At 46.9% G+C, this 11,692-nt stretch overlaps 1 protein-coding gene and 1 pseudogene across 9 annotated transcripts in view; one reads left to right on the forward strand and one right to left on the reverse strand.

The window, feature by feature from the left end:
* The window catches only part of Luc7l1 (LUC7 pre-mRNA splicing factor like 1), a 34,740-nt gene extending 26,188 nt beyond the window's left edge, over positions 1-8,552 (forward strand). For 5 of the 9 annotated variants that reach the window (XM_087572848.1, XM_087572849.1, XM_087572847.1 and 2 more), the window contains 4 exons: positions 717-805; positions 2,027-2,056; positions 2,652-2,819; positions 4,170-8,552. In XM_087572848.1, the coding sequence (XP_087428974.1) occupies positions 717-805; positions 2,027-2,056; positions 2,652-2,819; positions 4,170-4,311 (429 nt within the window). In that variant the 3' untranslated portion in view covers positions 4,312-8,552. 9 annotated transcript variants of the gene reach the window in all.
* On the reverse strand, positions 10,600-11,479 carry Hbq1 (hemoglobin, theta 1; annotated as a pseudogene).

Here is an 11,692-nt window from a genome sequence, read left to right on the forward strand (position 1 = left end):
CTGGGTCTTGTGGTGTCCTCATTTAAAGAGGACTTGCTTTAATCACTGGGCATAGAAAGTATTTTGCTATCTCTGCTCTAAGTAGGGAAGACTGATGAGTGTTTGTATTATGGTATATGGCTCATTCCCCCATTTAAGACTTCATTTCATTCACTCTTCCCAGATGATGTATTACAGGGTTCGAGTTAGTATTATTGGTGTGTTTATTATGGAGGTATTTAACACTTTTCAAGCTAGCTTAAGGTGATGCTGATTTGGTGGTAGAGGTTCTCAGAGCCTCCTGCCTCTGTTGCATTTAGGATCAGACTTGATGAATTCAGTGTATAATTGTGCTAATGTTGTCATAGCACACACCAGATCAAAAGTGAGCTACACACCAGATCAAAAGTGAGCTGCTTTTGGCTACCTACAGTTCCACTCCCAACAGCGTGGTGCTATTGCTGTTGGTCTAAGTTAAGTTTCTTTTTTACTAATGTTTTTTTTTTAATACAAAGCTTGTGGAGAGGCTATAGGATAAACAGCTATGTTTATGGCCTGGTTTGAAGCATTGTGATTAAGCCCTGTGCCTTAGAAGTTCAGCTCCCTTTTTGTAATTTGTTACCAAATGTAGAAAATGGTTAATTTTTTCATATATTCTGTTTTTAAATGAATAGAATATTGTTTCCTAAAAGCTGTTGCTTTTCTTTTATCCTCCCCCATACCCCCCATTTATTTAGAAAACTGTGGCTGAAAAACAGGAAAAAAGAAATCAGGATCGATTGAGGAGAAGAGAGGAGAGAGAGCGAGAAGAGCGCCTGGGCAGGCGGTAAGCATGGGCCAGCCTTAGGAAACTGCTGTTTGCTGTTTTATGACTTGGAGCCATCAGTGTTTGAGACATGCAAAAGCATGCATTTATTTATTTTGAAGCAGGATCTGCCTAGAACTTGCAGACAAGGGAAGGAGGAGCTGATGAAGGTTGCCCCTCCCTCCCTCCCTCCCTCCCTCCCCCTGACCCCCTCACAGACACTTTCCCTGTGTATCTCTGGATGGCCTTGAACTCAGATCCACTTGCATCTGCCTCCCAAGTACTGGGATTAAAGGTCTGTCCTACCACCTCTCAGCGGTCTTTTTTTTTTTTTTTTTTGGTTCTTTTTTTCGGAGCTGGGGACCGAACCCAGGGCCTTGCGCTTCCTAGGCAAGTGCTCTACCACTGAGCTAAATCCCCAACCCCTCAGCCGTCTTTTAACCTCAGCCAGCCAGCCCCTCTGACAGCTGGGCATGGATCTCTTACCAAATAGGGAAGGCAAAAGTGGATCTAATACTGGTGGCTAAGCAGCAGTCTCGTGGCAGTGCATTGAGGGGAAATCATCAGCTTTGGATTTGAGGGTGGAAGCTTTGTATGGCTGTCTTACTTTTTTTAATCAGTCATGTGGGGCCACTGGACAGACTTTCCCATTAAAGATGCAGTTGGAATATGTTCTTGCCCATTGAGAAGCAGAGTCTAAGGTGTTCAGCAAAGGCCACCACACCAGTGAGGCACTAGTGGGAGTTTTGAGGCAGGAAGAATGTAGGTGATGTGGTCTGGGCTAGGCTGTCTGGAGTAGAACTGAATGGACCTGGTGATTGTTTGAGAAGGAATGAAGTTTGGTCTTTTGATACAGTGTTTTTCTGTGTATCCCAGGCTGTTATAGAACTTGCTTTGTAGATCAGGGATCTGATTGTTTCTGCTTCTCTATGCTGGGATTAAAGCATGTGTTATCATGCCCCAGCAGCCTCTTGGTTTCTGATCTGGAATTGTTCCTTAACTAGTCCAGGGAGGGTAGAACCAGGACGGGTTAGAATTTAGCTGTATTTAATTTGAAATGCTGGAACAGTACTCAGGTAAATATTTGGGATTGATTTAAAAAAAAAAGATCAGAGCCAGACTCAGCTATGCACTCTAAGCATCTCACTAAGTTGCCTTAGCTGGCTGCAGGTTCACAGAGATCCATTTGCCTTTGTCTCCTGGATGGATTAAATGTGTTCATCTCTTTATTTTTCTCTTTAGGTCTGGATCAAGAACCCGAGATCGGAGGAGGTAGGTTTCAAGATCTGTCACAGGGCTCTTAGGTTGAGTGCCTTTTTCTGTAAAAACATTTAATTGATGCTTACAGCCTCAAAAGGCTGGCATTGGTTAGGGTTTACCACACGGACTCCCATGCACTCACGCATACCCTGCCACCACTGGGACGAGGGAAGATGGAAGACCCTGCTGAAGGCCGACTAGGAATGTCCATGTCCTTCATGGGGGGGGGTTGTTTTTTGTTTGTTTGTTTTGTTTTTGGTTGGTTGGTTGGTTTTGTTTTTTGAGATGGGGTTTCTCTGTATAACCTGGCTGTCCTGGAACTCTTATAGAAGAGGCTGGCCTTGCATTTAGAGATCCACCTGCTTCTGCCTCCCAATTACTGATATTAAAGGCATGTGCCATCACACCTGGCCAAGTCTATGCTTTCAAGAAACATTCAGGGAAAAGGTTTGGTCATTGGATTAATTCAAGGGACTTTTTCATTTCTAAATTGTACATTTGTAGGAGGAAAAAGAAATCCCAGTAACACTGAAGGACAAAAGATGCTGAGAGTTGAGGAATGGGGTGGTTTGACATCTTGATTTTCAAAATCATCTGGGTTTCCCAGGTCACGTTCCCGGGATCGTCGAAGGAGGCGGTCTAGGTCTACCTCCCGAGAGCGGCGGAAGTTTTCCCGTTCCAGGTCCCGAGATAGATACCGGCGACATCGCAGCCGTTCCCGGAGCCACAGCCGGGGTCACCGACGGGCTTCCAGGGACCGGAGTACAAAATACAAGTAACTACTCTGACTCCTCAGTAACTGCAGCCAGAAGTGGGCCCTTTGCCTTTGTGTTCCCAAGATCGGCTAGGATCTGCCATCCTAGTCTTTTGACCACTACATCTGGTTGGGACAAGGTTGGGCTTGTGAGGGTGCAGGTTCTGGGTGACTAGCACTCTGGGTTGGTGCCCTGAGGAATAGAGAGTGGCATGCAGTGCTGGGAATGGGCTAGGGCATTGAAGCCCTCTGCTTGGCTGGGCTTTATGTACTTTATGTACTTTAACTTGGTAAGGAGCAGCTGAGATTTTTATCTTGAACAGGTCTTGCTTAATTCCTTGGAATTTTTTGTTTTGTTTTGAGACAGGCATTCCCTTTGTAACTTAGGTTGACTTGAACTCAGGCTCCTCCTGCTTCAGCCTCCTGAGTGCTGATATGAAGTGTATACTACCGTCTTGACCTGTGCTTTTCCATCCTCCTTCTCCCATCGTCTTTACAGACATATTTCACACGTATTGCTTTGTTGTATTCCCATTTGTTTTGTTTCTGTTACACTAAAAACTTTGCTTATTAAAATTCCTTTCTTTTTATTTATTTTTATTATGTGTATACATTAGTGTATTGTGTCACATGTGCTACTGTGAGTGAATGTGTGTGGACACATATACTGTTGGAGAACAAAAGGGTGTTAGATCCTCTGTAGTTGGAGTTTCTGGTAACTCTGAGACAACACCCAATATGGGTGCTGGGAAATAAGCTGAGCTCCTCACAAGAGTGTCCTCCTGTCCTCCTTGTGTCTCTATCCCTTAGCCTTTTCAGTGCTACTCTTGTCAGTCACTTTCTGGCCACATCTCACTTTCTAGTGCAGGCTGGCCTTAGACTTAATTACTCCTGTCTGTCTCACCCTCTTCAGTGTGAGGATTACAGGGGTTAGCCACCATCACCAGCCAAAAGGGTCAGTTTTTTTTTTAAATGATTACTTATGTTGTCAGAAACTAGATGAAGTCAAGCTTGGGGCACCTAAGGCTAGCTGGTGCTGGAGCTGCTGCTGCTGCTGCTGCTGGTGGTGGTGGTGGTGGTGGTGGTGGTGGTGGTGGTGGTGGTGGTGGTGGTGCATTCCTTTAATCCTAGCACTGAGGAGGCAGAGCAGGTGGATTTCTGAGTTTGTTGCCTGCCAGGTCTACAGATTGAGTTCCAGTAGAGCCAGGGCCACATGGAGAAACCCTGTCTTAAAAAGAAACAAGTGCCTGAATGTGGTGGGAGCATGCCCTTCTCTCATCCAGGGTTGAGGGTCTGCCTTACTGGTTCCTGTGCAACAGCTGGCCAGAAGGAGATGGCAGCCTCTGCTGAGCCTCTGGTTCACTTTCCCAGGTTCTCCAGGGAGCGCTCATTGAGAGAGGAATCCTGGGAGTACGGGCGGAATGAACGAGGGCCCACTGACTGGAGGCTGGAGAACTCCAATGGCAAGACTGCATCGCGGAGGTCGGAGGAGAAGGAGGCTGGCGAGATCTGAATCTGGTTCAGGCGCTGTAAATAGTCTGACAAAAGTTCAGCACAGCCTAAATTACCCTTTATATTTGCTGACTACAACTCATCTTTTGTAGTTAAAATTTCTATTGTTTGGCCCTAGCTGTGAGTTTCTAGATTGTTCAGAGCTGCTTCTGTGTTTGGGGTTATGTTATATAGGAACAAATAAATCTGGCGGCTGCCTCCTGACAGCTGTGTGGGGTGTCTGCTGTCCTCTGCACTAGAGGCACTTCACTAGGACCCTGCCTGCCTGCACTTGTGGAGAAATGGCTGGTGCTGCCGTCACTTTAGAAAACTGACCAAATATCTGACCAATTTAACTTTTGGCACTCCCAACACACTTAACCGAGCCAGATGTATGTGGCTTCCCTTCCCTGGTTCACACTCTGCATCTTAGCTGCTCATGTGCTCTCTGAGTGCAGACCATTGAGCAGGTTCTGTGGATGGAAGGGGGCGGCCATATTATACAATTATTCCTTAGGAAGAGCTATGTCTATTGAAACCTTAGCTTAGGTCAGCTACATTGCAGTTCACTTTGTTCACTTAGGTGGAATAAAGACATAGATGGCCCCTACCTGCCCAACAAGAAGTCCTTGAGAGAGAGAGAGAGAGAGAGAGAGAGAGAGAGAGAGAGAGAGAGAGAGAGAGAGAAAGAGAGAGAGAGATACAGCTTAGGTCAGGTATCGTGGGTAGTTTATACCCAAGATCGGCCTCTTGTTATGTTCTGAGCATATGCTGTTGCTCTCAAAGGACTAATGCCTTAAGACCAAAGTGAAGCCCAAATAGAAAGGGTCGCTGAATAGGAGTTGCTCCCTTTATTTGTCTTGGGGAGGGAGGTGTTACCATTTGTTTTTGGAGGGAACTTTAGTTGGTTGTATTAAAGAAGCCTTCCCTTCTCCATGCTGTGCTTGTAAAAAAATGTAGGTGCTGTTCGTGAGCTGTTGGTTTGATGGTTACACCTAGGATCTTGTGGTTTTTGTAATGTGGCTCCTGGTGATGCCCTGGACTACCGTCTATAGGAGAGTATGTGTGAGTGCCTACCTGCTCTGCTCATGTGAAACTGGCTTTCCTTGATCAACTATCTGTCTGTGCAAGGAGGTAGGGCAAACTATCCCTGAAGGACTCCCTGGGGCTCAGTAGCATGCACAGGTGCCATGTGTAGGTTTTCTTCATCTCTTCCCCTTGCCTTGGCTTCCAGGTGGGGCTGAGTTTAGCTCTGCTCTGCTCTGCAGTCTTCCTGGGATAAGGTCTCTACCTGGGCTTCTTAGTCCCGGGAGGACATTTTGACTAGCCGTGGTCACTTACGCTGGGAACACTTGTTTCCTGGACTATTTTGGGCCTTAACTGGACAGACCTAACCTTAGAGCCTGTTGGTTTGGATCCCTTTCTGTCTAAATATAAATTTGTATATGAAGAAACAGCTGTTTTGCTTTATTTTACCATGGGGTAAAGTTACTGGAAACATTTCTGTGCTGTGGTCTGTAGTACCCATCACATACTATACAACTACAACCCCCTGCTTAGGTAGCATCTTTTTGAGTGGTCAGGTTCCTCAGGGTTGCAGAAAGGCTGCTTTGCACCTCAGTCTCTTGTGGAGGGTGATTTTTACCAGGACGCTGTGGCAAAAGTTTTTTGAACTTTTTCTAGAAGGACAGTTTTGTCTGGGTAGACTTGGATTTCAGGACTCCAGGCACTTTTGTCTCAGTCCCAAGTAGCTTTTTCTTTGGGGGTGCAGTGGGGTGGGGGAGGGTTCTCTGTGTAGCCTGACTGTCCTGAACTTGCTATGTAGAACCAGCTAGCCTCAAACTCAGATCCACCTCATTCTTCACTCTGCCTCCTGATGTTTTGTTAAACTTCCTTAATTGGAGTTTCCTGTAGAAAGGGAATTAGGTGGACATAGATAATCAGAGATGCGGTGATGGCGCTGGCCCTGGCCCTGGCCCTGGCCCTGGCCCTGGCCATTATGCAAGAAATCAATAGGGTCTACCATCTGTAACCTGAGGGCCTGATTAGGCCAAGTACTAACCAAGTACTGATTAGGTTCCAGACTAAGCCTCCAAGCTGAAGAACTGGGAGGGCCAGTAGTTTTCAAAAACCCCATAACCAGTAGCACCCATGGGCCAGGGCACAGGAGGTAGATGTCCAGCTCAGAGAGAGAGAGAGATCCTTCCTGGACCCTCTTGTTCCTTCCAGGCCTTTGGTGTTGACCAGTGCACTGAGTGAGGAAGTCATCGTTCTGACTGGTGATTCTAATGCTTCTCTCAAATCCACTCTGTTTTCCCCATATCATATGACTTCACAATTTCTTTTACTTGGTCACACAGGACATAGTTTGACTTGTGTTGAGTAATGATGATGGGCATGCAGGACATATTCCTATATCTAGGATATAGCAAAGGGGGAGCAGTTTTAATTAGGTTTCTGCAATGACCATGATTGATTGTTAGGCAGGAATAAGGCATTACTTTCCCTCTGAAACCAGAGGGAAACAGGGTAGCTCCTGCTCCCCTCGTCTAGGTGATAGGCAATGGGCCTGGAGGGCCGATTCCAACGTCTGCACTCATCCAACATCTTGCTTTTTTTACTAAGCCTTTTGTCTTGTCTTGTGCAGGTCAGCTTTGTGCCAGTAGGTGGCACTGTACTAGTTTTGGAGACTGTCTTAGATGTTCAGGGTCAATCAGCACCCACACGACAGGCAGCCTAGCCTATCAGTGAATTAGGCCCAGCCCATCCATGTGGATCTGAAAACAGTCAGAAGGATGAACATGGAGCATCCCTAGAGAGTGATCAAGACTATAGAACCCATAATGCCGGCCTGTTACTTTCTGGGGGACAAAAGTTGCAGTATTTGTTCAGGGTGGCCAAATCTAGCCTCAGTATTTGTGGCGAAAAACCTCTTGTTGGAGGCCTCTTAAATTTCCCAATGTCTCACTGTCATTGTAACAGGTAAAAGACTGGGTTTTCACTTGGGAGATTTGTGACACTTGGAACTTGGCTCATTGCATTCAAAGTGTAGTCCCTTAGTACTCAGACATGAGAGGAGGTAAAGATTGTGCTCTTTGGAGGACCCATCCTAGTCCAGCAGTATTTGGAAGTCAGTACCTGAGCCATGTGGTTCAGGAATGTCACTTCTGTTGAGGCCTGCCTCATGGGACAGAGGTATTCAGAGTGGGGCCAGGTGAAGATGAAGGAGCCGACAAGGTTCAGGAAGCTCTTGTTTATTTATCTTGGTTGGGGGCCCAACAGCAGGATCAGTTGTCAGCCTCTTGGCTTTACTCTGCAGTCTAGTCCTAGAATGTGTAGTCAGCTGTGGCCTGGGAGCTTTAAGCTTTCTGGATTCTAAGGCCTCACGTTTTTTATACCTAGCATGCACTATTAGAATACACTGAATTTTAGTGTACTGTATCAGTGTCTGCTGCCTACTGAGTTCTTGACACACTTCCTTGGGTCTAAACTTAAATTTACTGCTAAAATGAAAGTAAAACTGGACAACTGTTTGACTTGTAGCACATGTTCCTTTCAGAACAGTGACATTTATAGAGTGCTGTGCTGTATCCCAGTGATGGTAACAAAATGCCCTGAAGCTTCTTATAATCAACTACCGTCATAACCGCTTCTGATGTTATGTGTCAGTAGCATTTATGTGTCCAGTGTTGTGCGGTCATCACTGGTACCAAGTTGCAGGATGTTTCATCCAGACAAAAACTTCAACCCACTACTTAGAACTGTCCAGCTTCTTCCTGAAGCCCCTGGCAACCAGGAACCTGTCTTCTGTCTATAGGTTGCTCATTTGGGTATTTCACAACATAGACTCATGCACTGGATGGCCCTTGGTATGTTGGCTTTATCCACCCAAGGTTTCTGCAAAACTCAGCTGTGTGATGTAATCTCATTTCTTTTATGGGTAAAAAACACTCTGTTCTGAGTGTGAGCTACATGTTACTCTGATGGTTAACCCGATAACTCGATGGGCTTAGAGTCACCATGAAAACACCCCTGCGTGTTTCCAAGGGTTTCAGAGAGACCCACCAAGAGTGTGGACTGCACCATTCTATATGCTGGGCTCCTAGACTGAATAAAAAGGAGGGCAAGAGCTGACCACCGGCCATTGTCTATGTCCTGCCTGCAGATGCCATGTGACCAGCTGCCTTAAGTCCCTGCAATCATGACTTCACCACAAGGACTGTACCCACTTATACTGTGAGCCAAATAAACCTTCCCTCAGTTGCTCTTTTCCGGTACTTTGTCACTCATGGGCCCAGGGAAAAAGACACTACTGTTAGTGCCCAGAATTACTAAGAACCTTGACTTTGTAATTTTTGGCTGGGTTCATTCCCACCCAGGGTTTGCTTTTGTCTGTTTTTTTAAGACAATTCCTGCTCTGCAGTGTGGATTTACATCTAAAGAAGCATTTGGTTGTTAGCCTTCCACCTCTGCCCTGTCTGAATGAAATAAAAGGTAACATTGTGGGGAGGTAATTATATTCCAGAAAATTCATGTTGAAGGTGAGACCAAGGGTAGGAACCAAATTAGGAACTAAAGGGCCAAGAGTTGTCCAGGAACGCTGTGCAAAGGACCAGTTGGCCTTTCCTTCCTATACTCCCTTACTGACTGGCCTTCCTCAGCATAGGGACCAAGGCTAGAAATGTGTCCCCCTAGACTCTAGGGCGGAGAGACTTGGAATTTAGCCTGCAGGTTGTGACTCATTTGGGGCCCTATAAAATTATCCTGTTTATCAGGTATTTATTTACACTACCTAATAAAATAATAGTTATGAAATAGCAACAAAGTAAACTCATGGTTGGGTGTCATAACCATATAAGGGGGTGCAGCATTAGGAACACAGTAACTGAAGGGCTTAGGGGCATCCCCACACCAAACATGATACTGCACATGCAGAGATAGAGGCACACAGACTGCTTCCTACTCAGGCTTTATTCAAAGACCAAGAGGTACAGGGACAAGAGAGGGAAGAAGGACCTGGTCAGAAGGCAAGCCCAGTAGAGGCGACTTAACGGTACTTGGAGGTGAGCACAGTGCACACAGGCAAGGAATTTGTCTAGAGAAGCAGGCATGGCCAGGGTGAAATCCTAAAGGAGGTGGTAAGCCAAGATCTTATATGCTGCAGCACCTGGGACATGCCTTTTGGGCCGTCCTCATTGGCTGGGCTGTGCTCTGTCAAACAAGGTTTGTGAGGGCCCAAAAGGCTGGGGTTGGGGATCTGCCTCCCCTGGGTGCAGGGAATCCTTATGCTTCTTGCCTTTCCTGTGTCTCCAATGACTGGTGTTTGGGAAGAAGTTAGGGTTCCCCTGCCTTGTGCAGAGAAGCGAGTTGCCCAAACCAAACTGAAGCTGTGTCAACCCCACCACCACCTCGTAACTCTGGATCCCAGTTCCACACACTCCTTCCCAGCCCACACCCTGCTTCTGACCTCAGCCCCAGGCTTCACCATGATTCTGGAAAAAGGATAGGATGCTAGCGACCCACAGAGCAGCTCTCTCCGCTTTCCTCTTTTCTTTGTCTGTTCTCTCCTCCCTAGGCTCCTCCTTTATCTTTTCCTTTCCTTCTTTGTCCTTTTCCTCCTTTTGTTTGACCGGGTCTTGCTCTAGTGTCCAGGCTGGCATGGACTCTGACTTAATCTCCTCGCTCAGCCTTCTGGGTCCAGGTAACTGCAGGGCAGGTCCGAAGACTCTTTGTGACTGGCGTCTTAGCTGCCCAGTGCTACCGTGGATGAATAAGGCAATTCTGAGAGCTGGGACTCTTGTTACCACCCAGCCCATGGCCCTTTGGAAGTGTAGTTTATAAATCCCTTCTTTCTACTCTATTCTAAAAGTTGATTCATTCAAGGTGTGACCCTCTCCTTCCTAGTTAGCTACACTTTCTGCAGCTTGGAGCAGTTTGGTACACAGGAGACCCCTCCCCCTTCCCATCCCCAACACAAACAATAGGATAAATAAAAATAAAAAGAACCACAATGGGCCAGTTATCATGGAGCATGTCTTATAATCCATCATGATTGGTGGGGATTGGGGGATGGACAGAGATGAGGGTGGGAACACAAGTGTCAGGAGTTCAAGACCAACCTAGTTTGTATGATGGATTTGAGAGGCCAGCCTGGCTTACATGAGAGCATAAAATGTATCTCAAAGGCAAAAATGAATTAAAACAACAAAAACAAGGGAAGCTGACTTTCCTATGAGGTTTTTCACACTAGTTTAGCTGTAATTCCAGTCTCTTGGAACCTTTCGTTTGATACTGTGTGTGGGGTATCTTTCTCCTGTGCAACTCTGCATACAAGACAGCAATGCAGTCCCGGGGAGGTTTACTCAAATATTGTGAATTCGAAGAAGGGCAGGGGCGAAGACTACACCGCTGTGTATCCTCAGTTCAGCGATCCTTGCAGACCAGTGCCGAAGTCACGTGACCCAGAAACTTGTCCAAGGAGGCATGCATCCCCGGGTTGAAGTCTCTGGGATGGTGCCGGGCAAGAGTCACCAGCAGACAGTGGCTAAAGAACTGAAGAACGAGAAGCGCCCCGCCTTGGGTTTATCTCTCCGGAACAGCGAGCCTTGAAGGGACCCACATATCCAGCAAGGGCGGGTGCAGCTCAGTCACAGGACTCACCTGAAAGTTAGCAGGGTCCACGCAGAGCTCTTGTGCGTGTAGGTCACTGAGAGCAGACAGAGAACCAGGCAGGTCGTCCAGGTGGTGGGCAGTGAGCGTCAGTGCATCGGCCACCTTTTGGGCATGGGCTTTAACCTGGCTGGAACCTGGTTTCAGGTCCAAGTGTGGGAAGTAGGTTTTGGTGGATGGGAAAGCCAGGAAGGTCCTGTGGAAAGATTGAGGGTTGGGTGCAACCAGACCCAGAGGTAAGGAGAACCCGCCTTCACCGCGCAGTTCATTGGATTCATTGGAAGGTGAGCCCGAGGGCGTACCTCTCCAAGGCCTCGGTCGCTTAGATTCCAACATTGCTGCCTATCTTCCAGAGCGCGAGGACCAACCTGTGATCAGCTTGGGATAGAGCCATCTTCACTGAACTGTGGCTTCACGCTCTGTGCCCTGGCTGCGCTCCAAGAGGTTCTGAAACCCATGAAGTCGCCAGGGGACGTTGCATTGTTGCAGGTTGCTTAGGAGTTTCCTTGACAGGCAGCCCTCTGTCTCTGTAGGCTCCTTATCCAAGCCTTACATTTCAAAGTATTTCCTATTTCCTGTACGGACAATGGCATCTAATATATACTACCAGATTACGATGGATTTTAGTGTCTATTTTGGCACTGTCTGCTTATCCTGCCCCTCATCCCCACCCCGGAATCCTTAAGACACTTCGTATATTTTCTTTCCTTTCTTACTCATTATTGAAAAGGATT

The sequence above is a fragment of the Rattus norvegicus genome, chromosome 10 (genome assembly GCF_021556685.1).
Source record: "Rattus norvegicus strain SHRSP/BbbUtx chromosome 10, alternate assembly SHRSP_T2T, whole genome shotgun sequence".
NCBI classification, from domain to species: domain Eukaryota; kingdom Metazoa; phylum Chordata; class Mammalia; order Rodentia; family Muridae; genus Rattus; species Rattus norvegicus.